Source organism: Labrus bergylta, chromosome 4, assembly GCF_963930695.1.
Source record: "Labrus bergylta chromosome 4, fLabBer1.1, whole genome shotgun sequence".
Lineage (NCBI taxonomy): Eukaryota > Metazoa > Chordata > Actinopteri > Labriformes > Labridae > Labrus > Labrus bergylta.
In genome coordinates, this window is record NC_089198.1 from 22,842,052 (window position 1) to 22,865,996 (window position 23,945).

The window sequence follows — 23,945 nt, forward strand, 5'->3', positions numbered from 1 at the left end:
AATCTCAGCAGAGAACCACGATGGTTTTGCCGCCAAAAAAACCCGGAAGTTGTGGTCAAACGTTTGAAAGACACACAGACAAGTAAAAATATTTTCCTTAGACAACTAGTATTTTATTAAATATAAGCATTTAAGTCACTCATACAAGTAACACAGGATTATATCACAACCAGAGTTGATAAACTTTCTTTTAAAGCGAACAATGTTTATTTTATTTAAACAATAGGCTATTTATTTTATTCAACCACCAACTGTTACAATAGCAAAAGTTGTACACTTTGTAAAAAGCGTTAGTTTAAATAAGTATGATATATGACAATCAAATTACTGTAAGTATTCATAGAGAATTATGTCATCTTACTGAAATTATTTGTGTTTATTACACGCTTAGATTGCATAATTTTTGTATTTTTGATGAAATTTTGAGTATGAAAATGTTTTTTTTCTTATTTACTCTCAGCTCCATCCAACCATCTGCTTAGACGGGCTGCAGGGCTTCTTCTATACGCCTTGGAGGATACTACAGCTTTAATATGTCTGGAGGCACTTTCTGAGTCATATATCGTAAATAAAAATGTTCTTAGTTCATTTGTTGAGTGAATTTAAATGAAAAGCGTTGCCTTTGTTTAATGTCTCAGAAAATGATTTAAGCCAGAAAGATTTGGAAAAGTCATGGACATGTATTTGAAATACCTGTGTATTAGACTATGTGAGGGCTATGATCATTTAAAATTTTGTAATAGGCTATAATTACATGTTTAGACAAAATGAAACTAAACAACATTCATTTGTAAATTTTACTTCTAATATTCTAATTTAGTCTTTCAGACGATAAAACATACTTCTATTTCTTTATGCTGTAATAAGAAAATAAACTTTATAATTTTACTGAATACAAAAGTTAAGACATAAGGCCTTTATTTTTTATATCAACCCCAAATAAATGTAACGTTAATGACATATGTAGGCTACTTAACTTTGTTCGTCAAAATAACTCAATAAAAATAGATGGCGAACTAAAGTTAACCAAGCCACACTGCCTTTGCAGGGTCACAGAAGATTGCAGTGGGCAGAACTTGTAGAAATTACAAGTGTGGGCGGAACATGTACCGATGACGTACTGGTGGGCTTGGATCAATAACATGGGTCTTGCAGACTGCAGACTGTTGGTTAAAGTCAAGGTTCTCTCCACTAGATGGCGAGAAATACTACAAAATAAAAGCATGTGGACTTAGTCGGGCTATTCTGCCTTGTGAAATGGCGTCCTGATGAGATGGTGCTGAAGTTATTTGCCTAGTCACCACTAGTCTTAAAAAAAAAAAAAAACAGACCAACAGAGAGGATTAATTTTCCAGAGCAAAAAGTTTCTTGAGAAGACAGATTAAGGGAGCAATCCACAGTTGAACTTTATTTATGGACCGTCCAGAGTTTCACTTATATTCAACAGTTGACTATTAGACGGGCTGAGTGTGATCCAGCATTGCTTCACTATACGAAACCCACAGTTCAAAAGATTTTGAAACACTACAGCATAATGAGGTAACGCACTTCAGAAGCGGCAACACCGAACAATTTATAGGCGCTATGTTTACGCCTCTCATCTGTTCACCGCCTCACTTGACTGAACCGGAAGAAGGCGCAACACGGGAAATGAAGTCGTGACATATTTTCTTCCCCAAGCGGTGGGTACAGCGGAAGGCTGAGTGGCGGAATACACTTCCCGAGATGCAACGCGTTGTTGTTAGCGACCCCATCTTGTGTCCTCCTCATGAATATATAACAGTCGGTATTTGCGTAGGAGGTCGGCCGACGTTCATTTCATATTCCAGCACTGTGTTTCGCTCTAAATGGGACGCACAAGTCACGTCTCCGCCCTGATATGTCCCCGCGCGACGAGCCTCTTCCCTCTGAACTGAATCGGTAAAATGTTTTTTTTTTTTTTTTTTATACACTGGAGCAGCGGAGGAGACTCCGACGGGGAAAAGGAAGGCAAGAAGTGAATGACTACTAGTGGGATAAGTCGGCAACACCGCCCATTTGGCGGACATTTACCACGGTGGGCACGTATTCAGGCTTTTAAATGTAGATGTTGTAGGTGTAACCAAGTGCGCACCGTTATTTATTTAGTGTGGGGGACTTTTCATTGGCAGAGATGGAAAGTGTGCAGGCTGCTGCTGCTGCTGCTGCTGCTGCTGCTGATGGCGCGTCGGATGGAGGCGCGACCAAGTTAATGAAGAAGCCCAGCGGACTGTCTGTCGCCCGGGGGACTCCAGAGGATGATGGCGGTGGACATTCGGCTCCCTCCCGCGTCGAGGCAAAGAACGGGAATAGCCTGTCTCATTCCGCCTCGACAACGGGCTCAAGTGCGTCAAACCGAACCGCGGCGTCTAATGGCCGGGGCTCGTCCAGCAACTCCAGCTCCCTCCTGTTGAGACGGAGGCGCTTGAAGAGGAATCTCTCCGCCGCCGCAGCTGCAGCCACCGCCGCCTCGGCTGTCACCGCCGCCTGCAGCGCGAAGATGAACTCGGCCCCGTCCTCTGCGTCTTTGCACACTCGGAGTCTGGATCGGAAAACTCTGCTCAAGCACCGGCAGAGCATGCAGCTGCAGCCCGCAGACCGCGAGTGGGTTCGAGCAGACCTCCACCGGGGCTCCGTGCACGTCCACGATAAACTCACGCCCTCATATCCCCGACCGGTTCTTTGCACTATGGACACCACAGCCGGCGAGGTGGCGCTCCGTCTCAGCAAACTCTGCAGCAAGTCGAGCTCCGTGATGCGCATTTTTTGTAAAGATAACCCCAAGACTGACCAAAATGGCAACTGCAACGTGAAGTATGAATATAACGATAACCACTGCAAAGTGAATGAAGGCTCCAGTATAAAATGCAACCACCTGAATCACCTGGAATCTTCGGATTTAAGGGGCCATCCGAGTGACAGGTTGAGGCTGCTGCTCATGGAGAATGCAGATGAGAGGCAAAAGCAACAGGACGTTGGTGGAAAACTTTTCAGCCCTGAATCAGAGTCACAAGACAACATTACCTGCTCTCTGTCAGATTTAAACTCTAACTCTAACATGGATACCCCCAATGATGATGACTCGGAGCACAGGAACGGCGTGGACAGCTATGGATTAAATTCTGGCTCGGATGTGGAGAGCAGTGCATTTGATGATCTGAGCTCTGGGGCCCGGCTCAGCGAGCACAGGGACTCCCTCAGCGACGACATGGTCCTAGGTACGGAGGCCTCCATCCTCAGCCCCTCATTTGATAGTGCCACAGAGGGCCACGACATGTATGGCAGCTCCTCAGACGAACTGGAGCTGGACTGTCCTGCCTCAAACACGAGCATGGACCCCATCTCCCAACATCACACAAATGGGATCACTGCTGTCACTGCCAACTACAAGCACTGCAACATAGAGCATATAAACAACATGACAAACAATATGGGGCCAGATAACAGACTCAACCCGCACAGTCTGGGCAACTTGCCACCCAGCAGTAGCGCAGGCTCATTGTCAAGAGCCTGTTCTACAGGTAATTCACCTGACATCCAAGATCCGGACTGTGGCCAGAGTGCTGTAAAATCAGGGCTGATAACCAATCACAATGGAGATTTCTGTGACTCCAGCCCCACGCTGTATGTTCAACTGCACGGTGAGGCTGTCAGGAGACTTAGCCCAGATGATAGGCCTCTGCAGATTCAGAATGACTTTCTATTTAAGCTTGGATTTAAGGACCCGTGGAGAGTTCAAGAGGAAGGGCTCAACACAGAAATTGGCTCCTTGTTACGTTTTTATGCAGGTAAGTTCAGTGATGCATTCAGATAGGATCACATTCTCACCTGATGAGGTTTCTACTTACTCTTTGACTTGTTTTAGGCCCACTTTTTGTTTGTCTCATTGCTGGCAGTGTTTGTTACAGGTTGTCAACCTGTATCACAAAATGAGGCAGGTGCATTCATGCAGAGCTGTGACATTGTAATATAAGAGCCAAGCAGCAATTTATTTCCTCTTTTGCTGAGACAGTATATCATTTTTGCAGGTGGGTGGTTTCTGAATTTGAACACCGGTCATTGCAAACAGTTAGCAGCATGAGCCCAGATTTCTGCGTTTTAATTTTGTGTTGGACTGAATAGATGAGGTCAAGATGTTACTGATATTATTGCGGCACACGTCAGGCAACGCTAAGTGCAGAGGATGACCTTTGCTGGGTCATGCAGCAACAGCAGCAGCAACAATTTAGGTAGTGTGTTAACCTAAACCTTGTTTCCTAGTGATGATTCACCATGTTCAGGTTTAACTGTGTAATGGCATGATTGGTTCAGAGTGAGGTCATGGTCGAAAGGTTCCCGCTTTGCCAGATCTACCTGGCCTCAGGGACCTTTCATTTCCAGCTTCTTCTGTCCTGGGCTGACTTTGTTGGACCGCAGCAGCGCACTACGCTCCCATGGACATGCATGACATCGTCACAAAGACATCTCCACAACTTATGGTGCACAGACATGGGGGCCCTTTTCCGGCTTTTGCCCCATTATCATCCTAATGAAAAGGCTGAATGCCTTTGTGGTTGGATCGAGAGTAGGGCGGGGGGGGGGGAGAAGTATGGCTGGGAGGACCATAAACCCTCTCTGTGGACCCAGTGAGTTCTGGTCATTGAGATGCTGCACAGTGCCTGTCCTATTGGCATCTAGCACGGCTACTGTCACACTAACTAAATGCCTGCCAAGTTGGGTTAACGTGCTCCTCTAAAGCGCAGGAAGCCCTTTTCTTCACCACGCCACTGCCTCCATCACTAGTACGCTATTGCTGTCGCAGCTGAGGGAAATGAATTGAGATGAGGAGAGGGAGGGGGCTGGTCAGAGTGTCTGCTTAGGATAGTTGAGGATAAACTGTTTGTTGGGTTTGAGCAAGACTAGAGAGGCACTAATACTCTCCAGCTTCCTGTCCTAAGAGGCTGTTGAACCAGAGGTCACTCAATACCGAGCTGAAAATGGCCACATGTACTCCGGCTCACGTTTACAGTCACATGCGCTCCATGACCTATTGTGCTCTTGAATCCTGGCTCGCTTGAGGTGGAATGATTTCATTCAGATAGCATCATTTGGCAGGCTGTACGAGCATGCACACTGGGGCTCATGCGGATGGATGTTCATGTAGCTGAGCGAGGCTGTGCAGTCAGCTGAGCTTGACCAGCAGCCACTAAAGACTGCTAAAGTTACCCTGAAGCCTCTCAGAGGGTGACGCCTTCACATCCCATGTGAGACAGCTTAACATTGGTCACCTGAGCGCTCTCTCCACCCAGTTCCCTCCCTCCCGTCACACAGCCAATAACACCACTCAACACTTAGCCTGCACAGAGGGCCTAATTCTCATTCAGTCCGACAGAGAAAGGCACTGAAGAGCACTTTCATACAATCACACAGAAGCATTCACTGTAAAGACAAAGCAGCGCTCATGCTCTTGTGACATGTCTGGCCGGCTCTTCCCCCGTTTCCTTACACGATGGAAGCATGTGAGGAATGTATGCCGGCTCGTCTAGAATGTCAGGCACATATGCCAAGGAGGAAGCAGAGCAAGGGGTCAGGGGAGGTATTGGGGGGGGGGGAGGGACACACCATGCTGACACATGTTGAGCTGTCTGTGAATGGTGGTCCTGAGCAGATAGTAGAGATAGGGAAATGTCTCAGCTGACTTGCTGGCTGACTCTCAGGCGCAGCTGCCACAACTGTAGACCTCAGTCACACTAAAGGCCTTTTTGTCTGCATGTCTGTGCATGCAGAGCTGTCTTTAATACAGAAAGTCCAGTATCTAAAGTTTGTATTGCCATGTTAGATTTGACTGTGGGTCAAGATTGTACGTATGAGCACCCTCCAAACCGTGCTGTATTTTTAATATGAGCGACAGATGAGGTGCTCAGCACTGAGCATGATTATGGAAGCAGGAGGATGATGGGAAGAGGCAGCTAAGTCCAGGAGTTGCCATGGTGTGTCTCCCCCGATCCTTTTGGACAATGCAGAGGCTGGTTTGACTTTGAAAAGTTCAGGTCATGCTTTTGAGTGCACAGACTCTGCAGAGGCCAGATGAGAAACTCACTTTGCCCCACTAGACACACACACACACACACACACACACACACACACACACACACACACACACACACACACACACACACACACACACACACACACACACACACACACACACACACACATACACATGTACAGAAGGCTGCCTAGATCAAAGGGCCGCTGTCCTCTTTGGCAAGCTGACGAGTGATCCTTTCATAGCTGCCCACACAGGAGCCTCTTGTAGTGCAGAGGCAGCTTTATTAGAGTTTGAGTAGAAAGGAAAAGAGTAAAAAAAAAAGCATGCACAGACTCATATAATCAATACATGCACATTCTGCTGCTGAGAGGCCCAAAATGCCTCAGCTTTAAATAAAAGTACACAAAGTAGACAGTTTGGTTTAGCAGTTTCTTTCTAATTTTACACAGGAGTCAGAGCAATGATATAATTGCCTAAGAACAGGGTCGAGATCAGTGTCACTTATGACAGGAGATCCTCATCCCTAAGTAATGAAGCTGCCCCTGTTAGGATTGCTCTTGGCCTTGACACACATGTTGGAGTGTGTGAGTTTGCGTTTGTTGCAAACAAAAAGGAAATGGCATACTAACACCCACAGGCAAAGGGTTTTCCCTGGAGGCTGAGGACCCAGAGTTCTTAACCAAACCAAAGCAGCACACTAAATAATTTAGATTCATTAGCCTACTCAGCTTCACTAACACTCTCTTCCATGCACTTCAGCAATACCCACTGCATTCAGTGATCTCGACCTATTAAAGTTGAAATGTTGTGCTTTTTAAAAGCAGATTCTTGTAAATCTAGAGCGGTGTTAAAAATGCGGCCCGCTTTATGAGGAAAATTAATGACTACTTGCGCATATACTGACCCAGACTCTTATCAGGCTATTAGTTCCTTTCAGCTCCTTGCAGGTTTATAGCTCAAACTCCTGTGAAGGAAAGTCGGGGCCCATAACAGTTTCAACAAGTTGCACCCAATTTTCAGGCAATTTTCATGTTCCTTTTTCGGCATCTGCCAGCAAGGTGAACTCTGAAGGAGGTTTGTTCATGTGGAAAACAATATCAAATGGAATGTTACGGAGCAAGAGAAAAGTGTGAAAATTCTTTATCAGTGTAAAAAAGTCAACAACAAAAAAATCACAAATATTGCAATAGTAGGAATATACTTAAGCATTAGCATTAAGTGCATCTTTTTAGTGTATTTTATACTTATTATTTTCCCAAATTATTTTTAGTCTTATACTTACATTGAGGTGCTTATTTACAACATATTTTTTCTGTAGGGCCTATTTTACATTTCTAAGGCTAAAACCTTGTCATCACCTCGTTTAAGTCTACAGCGTCATTCTTCAAAAATTATGAAATAAACACAACCGTTACTGTTTAATGGCATCATAAATGAATGAGCTTATTATGGCCTGCAATTGTTATAATTGTTGTATAACTGTTTTAGTCAATATTAGAAACAGTTAAAAGAAAGCAGTCATCATGGAGGAGGTTTGGCCTCTCCTGACATCATGTCTGTATTCCATGCAGGCACTGGATGTTAACATTTTAAGGAGACAGTGATAGTTCAATTGCTCTAAAAGCTCAGAGGAATCTCGATGCAGAACTGTATCCTTCCACTGTAACCTCGGGCCCTCTCTGAGGAGGCAGCGGCTGCTGACGTGATGACTTAAAGGACTCTGCAGGGTTTAAAGGCTTAATGAAGCTCCTAGCTTTCTCCAGCAGGCCGTGGCAGCTATTAAGCAGAGAACCGCTCACTCACTCTCTCGTCTTGTCTGTGCCACGTCGCTCTAGCCGCGTACAGTCAACATGCCAGATTGCTCCCACACTTGCGCATCTCTATGAAAACATTTTCAGAGGCAGAAGGAGAACAGTCTGCACTGATTTTGTCATTGTTTTGTTTTTTGGGTTTTCAGGATGGCTCATTGGTTATCCTGGTGAAAACACCAGCATCCCTCGCTGTGGGTTAGTTTGAATGAATTTTGCTATTCAAATAATGTTCCACCAGTCACCGGGGATTTATGAATTGCAATACTCACGTGTCAGTTGTAGTTAAATCTTCAAAACATGGATTAGCTTACCCACACCGCAGCATCCCCATCAATGCTGACACACCTTGCAGGACTTTGCCGAAGTGAGGCTGCCTCACCCATTCTCACATCCGTGTCACGGCCTGACAGCTAATGGTCCTTTTAATGGCCTATTGCTGAGTCATTATGTAATTGTGTAATCAGATTTCACACGTTCCAGAGCTCAAATCTAATATGCATGTGTCGGTGAGGTTTTGTATGCATTCCCTGGTGTTTATGTGCAGTGGAGACAAAAGTGAGCGATCAAAGAGTAGATCATGTATTTCATGTCTCTTCATGTGCAAGCCGCACGTGAACAAGTGGTCGTAAATGAAATGTGGCCGCACAGCATCAGCGAGGAGCTGGAATGTGCATATCTCCGGAGGAGGATTCACACGTGTGTCTACTGATGCAGACATCGAGAGGAGTGGATGGCGGTGTCGGCTTGTAACAGTTAAAGCCAGGGGAACTGTTTTCTGTCTAATATAGATTGCCTTCTTGCCTGACATCTTCCCACCCACCTCTCCTCTTGCGCGGAATCTTCCTCCCTCTCTCAATTTCTCTCATGATCGATCCCCCTCCCTCTCCGATTGCTATCTCTCCTCGCATCTCCTCCTCCCTCACACCATCTGACAGTTTCCATTTATCTTTTCATGTCTCTTTATCTCTCCCAAGCCTATTGCTTTTCACTCCAAAAATAAATGACCGTCCCCCTAATTCTCTGTAAAAATGATTAATAAAAGGCAGTTCTGGTTAGTATTTCTGCAGCTGTAGCACACTTAAAAGCACTCTTTCTCTCTTGTCATCTCTGCGCGTGTGTACACTTGAACAGTTGTGTTTAGCCCCTGCTCCCTGTGGAAATAAGAAAAAAAGAAACAGAGCGGCATGCAGTAGAAATTCTCATCGCTTTCCGGTAAGCAGCTAAATCTAGGCTGAACAATTCCACGCTGCTATGTCACTCCTGTCTGCCTGCAGGCCTATTCTCAGATGGGTAATCTGGAAATGGGGGCAGGGAAGGGCAGTGATTTTCTTGCCTCTTGGGAGCAGGCGAGCCCTCGGCTGCCTGTCAAACTGCCCCTGCCGACAGGACCTCAGAAACCTCGGAAGGGTAGGAGTCTGTGGTGCTCACAGGCAAAGGATGTGAAAAGGTTCCCCCCTTCTGAAGGGTCATGAAGAAGGCTGACTGTCCCCAAGCGAGGAGGCACTCCCTTTTTTGTTCAGACCACATGCATGCGAGGTGGGGGGGGGGGGGGATTAGAGTCAGGCCACTAGGGGCTCACTCTCCGCAGCTTTGATCAGCAGCAGCATAGCCTAATACCAGGCAACATCTGCAACTCTCAGCATTAAAGAGGCCCAAAAAATTCCGATTAGGGAACTCACGGCCTGCCAGTGTACGGGACAGAACTGTGTCAATTCCTGGATGGGAGGTTTTTAAATACCAGCGCTCCAGTGGTGCTTAAACTGATTTGTTTTACAAAGCCAGAGTCTCTAGAGAGAGAATTTCACATTGTGCACGAGATTTCAAATTCTAAGCATTTTATTTTCTTTATAAGGCATTGAGTAATTACAAGAGGACTGGTTTATTAAGGTTGTGGGGCCGCTGTTTTGTTGGACATTTAGATTCTTACTGAAGCACCTATCTGCACCGACAAACATAAGGTGAAGCAGTGTAATTGTTCTGCCAATAGTATCGTGGCAAATGACTTTAGAGGGTCACCGAACATGTCCCCAAATCTTTGTTTGTGTCATCTGGTCAGAACGAGATTAGGTGAGTTGTTTTGGGTGGAGCCGAGCTGGTTTCTATGGACTCTGCTCTATTAGAAAGAGGCCGAGTTGTTGATATGAGATGACCTAGTTTAAAGTTCATCTCTTGCAAAAAGTGCTGAAGCACAAGAGTGATACTTCCTTATGGTCGATTGTGTGTTTTCCCAGTAAAGCTTAGAAAGAGAACACAGCCTCAACCTCAGAGGTACCAGACTTTGATCCTGCAGGTACATATCCACAGCACAGCATTCTTTTTAGGTGCTCTTTAAAGCCACTCTCACTACTGTAGTAGCATTTGTGTGAGCAGGTGAATAAATGGTTTTAAAGCCCTCTTTATGCTTATTCCCAGCTTCACACTGCATGTATAATAATTAGCAACTAGCTTGGTGAACATTTAGACGCTAATGAGATGGACATTTCCCTCAGGATGTGATGGGGACCAAAAACAGAGCGGAAATGTTGTCACGCTTCCCTCAAATGTTGTACTATTTATGCTGGATGTGCGAAAACACAACTATTTGCTCATAGTTTTAAGTGTAAGCACGACTAACGGACTGCAAATATAGACAAAGGAAGTAAAGTACAAATAAACACACTTCAAAAACACAAAACTAAACAGAGCCAGGGGTCATTCAAAAGTTCAGCATATGGCCTGGACTTGCTTGTTGTTGCCACAGTTTGTGAATGATAAAAGTATTGGAATCACCTCTGTGTTACCGTGTCCTGACTTCTGCTACAGCTTTACTCTGCGCAAAAAGAAACTGCTGCACGCACTTTGGATGACCTGGCAAAGCAAAAGCCTAATCTACTCTCTCATTCCAAAGCCATAGGTGTAAGATTACCTGTTGTATTAAAATTCGCCTTTTGAAATAGAAAGCTTTCTTCAATTCAGCGTTCCCCCCTGCAGACGAGTCTGTGCACGCCCTCAGCTGAGAAACTTCATGCATGTTTTTGGTTACAGTGTTCTTGTTTATTTTATTACCCTTGAAACTCATTTAAAAGAGAGATGAAATACAGGCCTGATGATTTCCTAGTTAAACTCAACAAAAATATTCATATGTCAACAACAAGGTCATCCCTGCTGTGTCCAGCACTTTTAATGCCTCCTGAAAGCTCTACTTTTTGGTGTTTTGGATATTTGCTGTATGGTTGTGTATCCGTAGTTCGTTTTCAAGCGCTACAAAAAAGTTAAATTGATATAAATGTTTTTAGCATTCCGTTGTGTTGAGTCTATTTGAAGGTGCTTTCTCCAGCTGCGGAGCATTGAGCTCTCAGGCAATTGTAGGTATTTGTAATAATAAATTATTTTCAATAGCTAGGCAGGAGTCACAAAAAATGATGTGCTTCTTTATGTAGTAGTTCTTGCTTTAACAGAATATTACTGATATTGTTTTAGTTTGTAATATATAACACATGTATAACTCATATCTGATGACCACCTTAAACGAACGACAGAGATCACGGGGGCTCATGATGTTATTCTGGGTTTTTTTTGGGTTTTTTTGAGGAAAAATGTCTGTGACTTTGAAATCGCTCGACAAGTCGTTAGGTCAAACGCCAGTTTAGATTGTAAGGCCCGTAAAAGCTGAGCTTAGTGAAACTAAAGGGACACTTTTCAGTCCAGAGAGACATCCCTGCATGTGCGGCCACTCTCAATCATTAACATGGCCAATTTGTTTGTCTCGTGCTGTTAGCTGTGCAGTTTGATAATCGCCCATTCCCTGGAACAAAAAAAGTAGAGCTGTCACCTGCCTCACCAGGAAGTTACTTTTTGACTTTCTCGACCCATGTCCTTGTCCTTTGCACTTCTGTTTTATCTCACCCATGCTTATCCCTTTCACTACTTCCTGTTTCCCTTGTGGTGTCCTTCTCATAAACACAGTCGTTTCTAATGCCACCCAGTTCTTCCTAACCCTCACTGCTTCCATGTCCCTCTGGTTTAAAGACTTCCCCTCTTTAGTTCTCTCTCTCTCTCTCTCTCTCTCTCTCACTACTCTCCCGATCCAGTACCCCATCACCCCCCCCCCCCCCCCCCCCCCCCCCCCCCCTCTCTCTCTCTCTCTCTCTCTCTCTCTCTCTCTCTCTCTCTCTCTCTCAGTGCCACTGTGTTCACATGGCCCCTGCATGTGACATGAAGCTGAGCCAAAACACCCCGGATGCCCGCTTTAGCCCTCCACTGTTCCAGACCTTGTTAAATTTTAAACAAAACAAAAGAAGAAGGAAAGGAGAGAGGAGGGAGAGAAGGAGAAGAAAGAGGGGAAACAAGTGAGCATGTGGGGCAGAGGGAATGTGCAACAACATCACAATCTCATTCATTCACTCGTCCTGTTCGTGTGCATCATCAGGGAGAGTGCGGCCCTTTAATTCCTCCTCCCCTCGCTCTCTCTCCCTCTCTCTCTCTCTCTCTCTCGCTCTCTCTCTCTCTTCACTCTTGTTGTGTGAAAGCCCTCCTCTCTTTCTCTCCGCTCTGAACTGGACCGATTGTAGCTTCAACCACAGATCTGGGGTCTGATTACTTTGTGGCCTTTCCTTCTGTGGGATTAAACAACAACTGACTCTGTAGCTGCTTGTCCTCCTGCACAACTTTCTTCTCCATCACCCCAAAGCAACCAGTGTCCTGCAGAGCCCGTTGTACTACTTAATAGCATAGCAGAATAGCTGAACTATTAATAATAATGCTCACTGTTTACCTTTGTTATTGCTTGCACTCTTCTTATTGCACTCCAGCTTTTCCACTAACAAAAGGAATGCAACAACATGGCTGCCTTTTAATAAAAAACTCCTAAACCAGAAGCATCCCAATGGCTGCCTGCCAGATTTAGCTAAGCTACCGGAGTCCTTCATAGCTCCTTATAATGAATTGCATTCGAGGTTAAGTACAGACAATAACAAAAATGTACTTATCAGTGTGTCAGCACCCCTCAGGGAAAACTTGAGAGTAGCTTGACCGCCCTTCATTGTGCTAATAATTCTACCAGTGATATAAATGTTGTCATTGTCACCACACACTGCTTCTATAAAGGCAGTTTCTTGGCCTACTGCATAAGGCATGATGATTCATGGGAATCTGGAATCAGCTGGGCCCAAATTTTTTTTGGCAAAAGGCACCAAACGCCATACATCACTACAGCAGTGTTGTTTTGTGTTACTGACACGGATCTTAAAAATCTCTCTAGATGTTATTACTTAAAAAGTGTGGTTCATTGGCAGTCAGATGGCACGAAAACTTTACTCTCATAACATTGTGTGTGAGTAAAACAAGTTCAGACAGAAGCAGGCTAAAGCAACAAAAAAAGAAATGTTTATTAAAAGATTATTCATCCCACCAATCGCACACATACGTACATGATATCACAGTACAGTACGCTGATCTGGTTTTATCATCCAGTCTCTCCGCTCACTCCACGGCTATTCTAGGAGCGCATCTTTGAAAAACACTGCCGCCGCCTACTTAAATCATGCCTTTCTCTTTACTCTGGAATCTGTCTATATGTTGATTGCTAGCACATGCTCACCGGTACACAGAACACAAAATGACACCTTTTTCACTGTGTGTGTGTGTGTGTGTGTGTGTGTGTGTGGGGGGGGGGGGGGGGACAGGAGTTACCTTTTAGACTTCTGTGTCAGGCCCCATGTGTTGCCATGGCGCTCGTGCCGGAGATGCAGGTAACTTAGTTGCACTTAGTCGGGAATGAATGTGCGTTAAAAGGCAGCTTAGCATTTCAGATGCTCCCATAACTGTTACTTTTACTTACTCGATACCATTAGCTTCCATACATAAATCACCTCATAACTGATGCTCGAAGTTTCAGTGTTGCAAAAATAAGGTCATTAAAGCTGCATAATGCATACTTGACAAAGGTCACACATAAAAAAAGGCCCTTTAATCATGCTGTTAGAATTTTGCAAATATCACAGTGCCTCCTCGTCTCATCAAGTGCTGTGACATAAACAATTCACCTGATTATCTTTTTGCAGTTTTGATATTTTACGACCTTTTTCAAATGTCTCCCTTAGACTGGACTGCCGTGCTTGCCTCTGGGCTTGGAGAATGGAGTTGTTGCACTCTGTTAAAGTCTCCATTTTTTTTGTTTTAAAATAAGATCACAGTACTTTCATTAGGGACACACTGACATTAAGCAAGATTAAAATTGCTGGAGGGCTTTTGCTGAATATACAGAGAGAAACTTAGGTTTATTCAATATTTCCAGTCAGGTAATCTTGGTGACATTTGAATTAAGTTTCATGATTATAATCTTGGATTCTCCGAGCTGCATGGGGGGGGGGGGTTGCAGTGGTTAGCGCTTAGCAGTTAGCTGCACAGAAGGAAGGTTCTTGCTTCGACTCCCTCGTTGGACTGAGCCGCTCTCTATGGAGTTTGCATGTTCACCCCCTGTGCATGCATGGGTTCCCTCCGGCTTCCTCCCACACTCCAGCGACATGCTTGTTAGGTTAATTGGTAGCTCCAAATAGGGGTGAGGGTGAAACTTTGTCTGTCTCTATATGCCAGCCCTGTAATTAACTGAAGGACTTTTGGTTAAAGGCATATATTGACAATCATCATGATCGTATTAAAGGGACCGTGTGATTCTCAGGGTGAGGAAAAAAAAAAAAAAAAAAGTAAGGGATTGAAAGTGGCAAGCTGTGAATGTAAAATGTTCCTGCTTTGTTTCTGTCAACGACAGGCATTATTAATGCATTGGTACAAACGAACAGGGAAACCCAGAGCGACAAACAGGCAGGAGTCCCTCCGAGCTAATTAATCACTGACGTACACATTAAAAGAGACACACATTTATACTCCCATTGCGCATGTGTATGCATGCACACTCATCCACCTCACACTCTAACCCTTTCTTTTTTTTTTTTTTTTTGCAACATCAAACCCTCACTGCTTTACCAATTAGTGTCTCATCTCGCCTTTTTAGCCTCGCTATCAGAGGGAGGTGTTGTCAGTCGGCTCCTTTATCGCTTCTCTCCCTTCATCCCCGGCTCTCACGTTTCACCCTCCTCTGATGCTCTTCCCGGGGGGGTGGGGGGTGGGGGGTGTTTGAATGCTAGGTGGGTAAGCCTAAACCTCTGTGTCTGTAAGGGGTGTTATTGTGCTGGTGCTTAAGACGACAATGCCTCTCTCCCCTCTTTTTAAGCACCCCCATACAGTCTCAGGCGCTCCTCTTTATCCGAGCTGTATGGAGTGCTGCAGAGACAGGCTGCTGCTGCTGTATACAGGCCATTAGCGACTGCTGAGTGACAGAATGCGGAGGCTGAAGTGACACAGTGACGCCGCTGATGAGCAACCAGTGTCCTGAGTTATCAGATAATAACGTGTTTGGGATAGTTCTCACGAGATTCTGGCGAATCTTCCAAAAAGAGATAATGTGCAGCATTATCATCATCTTTTTCTGATCTCGCCAGTTTGATGGCTTTGCATCTCATCTCAGCTGTTCTCGCAGTGGCAGAATATTGGATTGAATTGGATAAGAGCGAACCATTGTTCGTGGTAATTCATCTTTTTTATTTATTTATCATTTGGTCTATGAACAAGCAGAAATAAGTTTTTTTTTAAATGCTAACCATTTTAGCAGAAAAAGGGGATCTTAAAATTACATTTGCTTCTTTTTCTCCCCAGTTTAGATCCCAAACAGAATTTAATTTACAGTGATGTCAAACAGGAAGGAAGCAAATCTGGCCGATTGAGAGGCTCGAGTCTGCAAGATCGGTTAAGTCTACTGTGAGGTCATCACCAATTTTAACCGGAGTACATGACCACAGAAGTAGTAATTATATGGAAGCAGTGTAACAAGCTTCACTTTTTTGAAATCTTGAGCACTGGTGGTTTGAGGGATTCTGGAAGCGCTACTGTTGTCTCTCTTTTTCAAATGTAACAAAGTATTATATTACCGATGAGAACAAAATCAGATTTAAAAAAAATCTTGTGTTGTCATCTGCATCATGAAAGCTTTACACCAGCCTTCTTTGTAAATTTGTATCAAAATACCAACCTTAAGAATCAACAACAACAACATCTTTGAATCTTCACTTAATAGAGCCTTGGAGTTTTATAGAGACATCCTTTTTCCACACTAAAGTAACATGTTGCATTATGGGTAATGAAGGATGCGGCAGTATGGAATATTATCCAAAGGAAGAGGTTGTGATATCTCGGTCTATGCTGCATCGATTTACCGATTATCTTGTCTTTATTCCAACTATGAAAGTACATGAAAAATAACTGGACTACTCATTTGAAAAAACAACTTGAACAATAAGTCAAATTATCACTATTCATTTTAAGTGTGGGACAAAAGACTGACTCTGCAATTTATTGGCATTCTTTTTTTTATCGAATCGCTAGCGTCAAATAACCATTAATTTGAAAAAAATATGGCGCTCTGAACAGATTTCTCTGTCAATTTGACTCACCAGTCTATGACTCTTCAAGGTTAAGGCGGTTGTCACATGAATGAGGGTAAAGTGAATGGAAGGTATTTGGTCAAAGAAGAGATTAACAGCAGGATTAAAAGAAGAAGAAAGTTGAATAATGTTGAACAGCTGTTAAAAGAAGTTAAGAGATGAAGCGTGATAGAAGTTGAGACTCTCACCAAATTGTAGTAAACGAATACATCAATCCTGCACGTTTGGTTTAAGGTCTATAAAGGTCCTGTCAGTCAATGACGTGTCATTATGTGAGATTTAGTCATTTTCTAAGGCCTAAACTTGAGTTGAATAATGCTCAGTATAATGAGTTGGGTGATTTGTTTCAGGTAATAACTTGTCTAAAAGTTCCCTCCTGGCATCACATTTTGTCATACTTTGATCGTTTTGCGTCTGTGATTTGCTTCAATTGCAACTTCACTTCAGGCTGTGGCCCGCCTTTGTGTCATTGCATACATCGCCCCGTTATCAAACCTGATTATGTGTCCTCATGTATTGGTGTGAGAGCCTTAGGACTGACGGCCTGTGCTGCATCATTCATGAGTGTGTGTGTGTGTGTGTGTGCCACCCTGTGCCTGGACCGCAGTGACCCGTAGCTGTCAACAGTGTATCCTTGAACGTAATGGCACAGGCTGTGCTGAGGACACACGGCGGGGACCTCTCTGGCATGTTTGAGGGCTAGTGGGCGGGGCCAGAGGATGGGTGTGCCAGGACATTAATATGAAGGTGCTACCATTATCTGTTCGTTTGCCAGTTCCCTTTTTTCCTCTGCTCTTCCTCTTTGGGACGGAAAGAATGATCTCCTTCAGAGCAGTAGCCCTGAGCCTTTCTGTGCTATGTAAGGACACTTAAGCAGGATAGAGCCTGTGCTGACATATTTCAAAGGAAGGCTAGGGCTTTTAAAGGTGTGAAGAAAGAGAGGTCAGGTCGCCAGTTAGCTGGGCTAGAAATGGAGACTCCCTGCAAGCGTTGACACATTAAAGCCACTCAATATGTAAATCCGAGCAGGAGAAAGTAGAAAGAAAAGGGTTAGAAAGTGTGGATGATGACACTTACCTTATATACTTTAGAGAAATAGCTAGTGGAGGAAGATAAGTAGGAGAAACTAGACATTTCAGATCAGCTGAGACCATTCTTGCACTGTGAAAACATTAAAATATGCACACACACATAGTTGAAACCTTTGTGTCCATAACCTGTGTGTGTGTGTGTGTGTGTGTGTGTGTCAGTGTTTGTGTTTGTGTGTGTGTGTGTGTGTGTGTGTGTGTGTGTGTGTGTGTCAGTGTTTGTGTGTGTGTGTGTGTGTGTGTGTGTGTGTGTGTGTGTGTGTGTGTGTGTGTGTGTGTGTGTGTGTGTGTGTGTGTGTGTGTGTGTGTGTGTGTGTGTGTGTGTGTGTGTGTGTGTAAGCGAGTCAGAGACACATTACATAACCCAACCAGCCCGGCTCTCCTGCCAGTTTACTATCACACAACACTAACTCAGTCCACACGTGTACAGGCTTGCCTTATTATGTGTGTGAAAGCTCAGCCTCCCTATTTGTTTCTCACACATTCATGGACTTCTGGTAATTCCCTTTTTTCCCCAACTTGGAATAGCCATCCACTTCCACACTGATGAACAAGGTTATCAAGACCTCGATCTAAATGAAACAATAATATAGAGAGCTGACCTTTTTTTTTTTTGCTGGAAGGATATCCCACATGATTTAGTCATCAATGTGTTTTCGGAGTTGTTAAAAAGGGGAACAATCATAAGTATTATTGCTTATTTGAAGGAGCCTGGCACTATGTTATGTAGAGCATTTATAAGAAAGCTTTCTTTTTCCTCATGCTCCTCAAAGACCTCAAAGTGTTGTCTCTGGTGATGATAAGTGCTTATTAATTTACCTGCTACTACAGTAAAGGGTGTGTGTCTGCTTTTGCTGTTTACATGTAAACTGGTTTATAACAATTTTAGTTGCGCTGACATTTTGTTAGTATTGGCTGTAATTGCCCTTTAAATGTTACACCAAACTCTTGAAGTCATTTTGGAACGTGCAGATGAGGCAAAAACAAAAGACACACATAGGATATAAATTTTCAGATTCCACCTTTCAGTTCTGGTTGATTTGGCAACTCTTGTGGTCGCTGGTGGTTATGCTGTGAATCCTTGGCAGTAAAACGTGCACAGTTCTGTTTCTAAGTGGCGTCTTTATCGATCACTGGGGACAGAAATTGTCTCGGGAGCAGCTAAGGTGTGACACACAGCAGAGGCAGAAGAGAAACCTGTGTAACATTTTTTTTTTGTTAAAGAATCTTTGTAGCTGAACTCTACCTAAGCCCTTCTATTTTCTCTTCCAAATGAGAGAAAAAAGGCAGTTCTTAATAGCACTTAATTTTGCAACATATGTGTCACAAATGTGTGAAAAAAATGTATGCATGTGCAACCTCCTGCATTTCAAATTTGATCGGGTACATGCACGAGTTGTTTCCTGTGAATCCAATGTGCAGGTCATTGAAATCCAGTGTGTGACTGGCTGACTACACCATCGTCATTTCAATGTATCTGACATACTGAAGAAACTAATGAGTGTGCACAAAATGTGTGTGCTGTAACAGAAAACATACAAGCCAGATAAATAGTATAACTTTTTTTTGTGATAACCTTAAGGATTTTAAAGAAAAGCCAAATAAGTTAGATATCAAAGACATATGTTGTCATAATGGAGCAAAATCTTCAACCTTTGAATGTAAAAAGTTGAAAACTTGTTTTCATTATTTAAAAAAAAAAAAATCATCGTCAAAGCCTGTGTTGTGATGAACTTATATTAGTGTTATAATTATTATGAATAGCACAAGTCAATTCTGGAGTCTGTCTGAGAGTATTTTGTCAGTTTCTCTTATTTATGGCTGACTGAGATTAGCTCACCTCGCCTCACAGCTCCTTCCTCTCCTGACTCTTTCAGCCTGAGGTGACAGGATGAGTCCCGAGAGACTATTTCTCTCCCCGTCTGTTTAGTGTTGATCCCTGTTTTTATCTATACTGAACTATTTCCCTTCCTCCTTCCTAATCAATGGACGCTTTGGCTTATCTTGTATTTCTTTTCCTTTCCATCATATACACCTCCCTGTATGTCCCCCCCCCTCCCCCCCCCCCCCCTCTCTCTTTCTGGCCATAGTTCTCTCTTCACCAGCATAGCTCCCAGTATTCACGCTTGAACTGCAGCACGCATCCATGGACCTCATTATTTTTCCTGTACTTTTTACAAGTGCATTTTATACACGCTCGCCAACAAACATACTTAATAATTCATGTGCGAGCTCTGCATGCTTCCACAGGCTCGTGATGTTTCCCATGTTTTTAATACATTTTGTAACATACACACACAAACACATGCACACAATGCATACATGAGCAAACACACATACATTTTGTGACAACATTACCATTCACTCACAAACAATCCAGGGATAGGGGGGGGGGGGGCATCCCCAGACCCCATGTGTGTGATAGTGTGTGTGTGCTCATAGGTAGCTGATCAGTGGGCTCGTGTTTTCCAATGTAAGGTTTCGTAACACACACTCATTACATAACAGCAGCAGGAGTGGAGCCGTGAAGGGGGGGGGGAGGGGAGTTGAGAGAGGGAGCACACACATCCATGTACGTCAGCATCCCACCCCTTCACTCACAGAGGGAATCACTGGGGAAGATCTTTTCTTTTTTTTTCTTTTTTTCTAAATTGATGCCAACAACTGGGACCCTAAGCATTTGTAACGCACCCGGCTGCTGCATCTGGATTCTATTTTTAGCTCATATTGATTGTATTACATGATGGTCCATGTTCCCAGGGCAGGAGGCGGTGAGAACGACGGCGCAGCTGATGAAGGATGCTGTTATTTCCTTCACTTAAGGGGAGGGGAAATAAGTCGTGCATTTAGAAATGTATTGTTGCATAACTTGATTTATTATCTCTCGTGAGGCCTCGCTCCATTGTGGGTCCTCATTCCAGCTGTCTGCCGCATCATTTATCATGATAACATAGTTTACAGTCCGCTTCTGCTCTCATTCGTAAACACTGCTTCGTATGACGTTAACATCACCTGGTAAGAGGAGATAGGAAGTGGAGCAAGTCTGCTGCTGTGCATGAAGTCATCTCAGAAATTAAAAATGCAGAAGAGCAACTGAGTGAGCAAGTGGGTCAAATTCTAGTATAATAAAAGAAAGAAAAAGGAAAGATAGTTCAGCATTACAGAACACACTACAAATCCTGCTTCAGGTCATCCCCCATGCTATAAAGCATCTCCTCACTGCCCTCACAGGTGGTGGATGGTAATGCCATGACCTGATAACCGGAGTCGTATAAAGGCCTTTAATAGCAGCGGGCTGTTTGGTCGCCTTCTCCCCAGGGGCAAAGGGTAATAATGGTTTGATGGGGAAGATATTGCAGGCTGTGACCTCATTTGGATTATTCAGGATGTGTTTCACTGGACTGAGAGAGGAGGTTTTGTTCTGATTGTGTCCTTCCTGGTGACATGCCTGAGAGAGATGAGCTATCAGAATTTGAGGGGCATCCATCAGACCATTAATTATCTGCTAAAACCCTCTCTGCGAGAACGGAGGGACACCTCATGGTCATCTGCGCCATGGCAACTTATTTATCCCTGAGCCCCATAGTCGTGTGTGTTCCGGCTCCTTAATGCTACATCACACACACGCACACACAAAGAGGGTGAGAAGAAGAAACCACACTTTAAACGAGCTGTTGAAGCTGGAGGACGTTCAGCGTCTGATAATAGTCAGGAGCACAAAGCCAGTGTCACTCAGCTCTTCCTACAGGGATTTTTCTGAGGCATTCCCTTAACACACTTTAGCACATTAGAGATAATTACAGTCCTGTACTCTAACCCTCTTCTGTGCCCATCTAAAATGCATCACAGTTCAATCATGTTGAATTGTTTTATTAATTAAAGAGATAATGAAAGCAAGCTGCGACATGGATGATTAAATAAATGCTCATCTCGCGTATCTACCAAATGATTTTGGTGCTGTCCAATCACAGCAGAGTTTACACATTTATTATTATCATTATTTTCCTGTTGACTTCACAGACGAGTTGACTCTATATTATTATTCCGATTATGTTATGAGAGGGACTTCCCAAAATGTATGTGAACGAACAAAGAAAATTAGGACACAACTGTGATTTTGCTTTTTCTCCAGATCTCATTAAAAGTCGACAAACAGATATGGAGCTTGAAACTCGGCTGCATGAGAATTAAATGAAAGCGACCTAAACAGGAATTAGATTCTAAGCTCGGCTAAAGAGCTAAATACTAAGAATAAGCAGACTACCATGTGTGCTCAAGCTGTGCTAACATGTTGATGTTTAGGCTGGTAAATATTAGCATGCTTACATTGGCTAATTAGCAATGTGGAACATTATAAGTAATTATTAATAATCCTTTAAGGGGGCATGGATCTCTGCACGAATATCTGGTAAAACATTTGACTCTACACCACAAAGGTTCATTTCATTGAAGCGCTACGAAAGAAATCTGTAGAATTGATCTATTAAGAACATAAGGGAGCTCACCTTTGTGTCATAATCGCTGAGTGGTGTTAGCCAAATTGTCAGGCCAGTACTGCAACCATTAAAGCCAACAATCCAATGATGCAGCGCTGGCCAACAATCCGTCCTTGTTTGGTGTTTTGACCTTTTACTCTAGCCCTGTTTCAAGCATTCCAGTTTGGTTCAGTACAGTTTGGTTCAGTTTGGTACGGTACACCCTGATCACCATACCCTTATTTGGTAAGAGTGTAAGCCAGATGGAGATAGCCGTGTCAGCGACAAAATAGTGTGACATCATTGCAGTCCAAAAGAGTGCAGCCTGCTAAACAAAAAGGGACCCTTAAGGCCTGGATCGGTACCCTTGGCACCCTAACAGAAGGGTACCAAAAAAGTAAGACGGTAGGAATCCCTTGTTTTGGTATCATTCCCAACTTTTGATGGTGGAAACGGGGACTTTTCACTGACAGTTAAAATATTTTAAGAACTCAATAAAATGCTCCACCAAGGGTTTGATAAAGTAAAGCAGACAGGGCAAACATAATTCAAGTAAGAACCCATCCACACTCTTGTTATAAGTGCTAATGTGGTTCCACAGCGATAACGCATGAGCATCTCACTTATTTCCAATGCAAACGCACACCTCATCATCTTATCACTTTTACACAAAGGACAGCTTGACACATTTCACACATCAACACCTCCGCAGCCCCAGAGGGGGGAGGCAACCCCCCTTACTATCTCTGTGGACCGTTTGTGCTGGAACATCTGGGAACTTTTAGCAGGGATGTTTGTAGCATTAAGAAGCTACTCATTAAGCATCACTCGTTTTTCAGAATCTGTGAAACTGTGAGGTCTAAATGGCCCTTCCTGAAACTGTCTGTTGAATTTTTCCCTGCCACATATTCACAGCTCAACACATGTGTGGTTGTGATAGGAGAGGAGAGGGAGGTAGAGCGTATTCTAAAGGAGGACGTTGAAGCACTGAGGTGAGTGCAGCGAGCGGCCAATCACCCGCTGTGACCTTTGCCACCTTCTAGCAAGACTTGTCAGGTGCTGCCTGAGAAGACGGTGCGCTTAACACCTCCTGTCACTTTGGATCTGAGGAATCACCTCAAATCATCCACAGAGAATTGGCGAGATGGGGTTGGGAGGGGAGGGGTTGAGCGATTTGGGTGAAGAGGCAAAGAGGCAGAGTGGATCAGATGTGGGAGGCACCATCCTTCCCTCGCCTGCAAACACACATCTTTTAAGTAGATGCATTTTGACGTTTTTGTACGCATGTGTGCATGGAGGACACTGACAGTGCAGCTATTTGTGTCGCAGAGTAACATCTGGCATCTCTCTGTCTTAACATCTATTTCTAGATCTCTTCTCTACCAACTTACCTCACTTGTCTTCTCTGTTAAACCTTGTATCTTCTACTTGAAACATATTACTCGATGATAGCGCGCTAGAGCAAGTTTTAATAGTTTTTTTTTTTTTTCAAACAGTTCTTTAATTAGATGCTTCTGTGCTGATACATTTCAAAAGAAGCAAAAGAACGGATACCAAAGACCCCAGCATCAGCTTAGAATCATCTATAAGTCCATCACATCTGTCACCGCCTATTGAAGGGGCAGGCCATCGTCTACGCATGCTTGTGCTCCACTGTGACTTATGTGGGTCATCAATGCCCTACGGTTTCGGCATGCCCGGTCCTGTAGCGGAGGTGTGCTGATGTCAGATTGCATTCAGCAGGGCGGCATGATTAACCAGGGATGTGTCCTTGTTATTACTGGGAAGAGCCAGAAGAAAGAAGTGTGGATCTCATCTGTTAAATAGGAGAAGGATGAAGGGGAGGTCAGCCTTGGGTGCTGATCACTAACAATGATAGATGACAGGGGCAGCGGGGCAAGCTGGATGCAGCTTATTATCTTGGAACTGGAAGCATTTTCTCATAACACTTACTGACATTAAGCAAACAGGAGTTGCTTGCAGAAAAATATGCATGTACACTTCACTACGCATTCTGTCTCAATATTTGGAGATGTTTTATTGAA

At 43.8% G+C, this 23,945-nt stretch overlaps 1 protein-coding gene across 1 annotated transcript in view; it reads left to right on the forward strand.

Moving 5' to 3' along the window:
- Window positions 1–1,313: 1,313 nt before the first annotated feature.
- Window positions 1,314–23,945, forward strand: part of phlpp1 (PH domain and leucine rich repeat protein phosphatase 1) — a 47,486-nt gene continuing 24,854 nt past the window's right edge. The window contains exons 1-2 of the mRNA XM_065954099.1: window positions 1,314–2,056; window positions 2,151–3,806. Of these exons, the coding sequence (XP_065810171.1) occupies window positions 2,153–3,806 (1,654 nt within the window). The 5' untranslated portion in view covers window positions 1,314–2,056; window positions 2,151–2,152. The remainder of the gene's footprint in view (window positions 2,057–2,150; window positions 3,807–23,945) is intronic.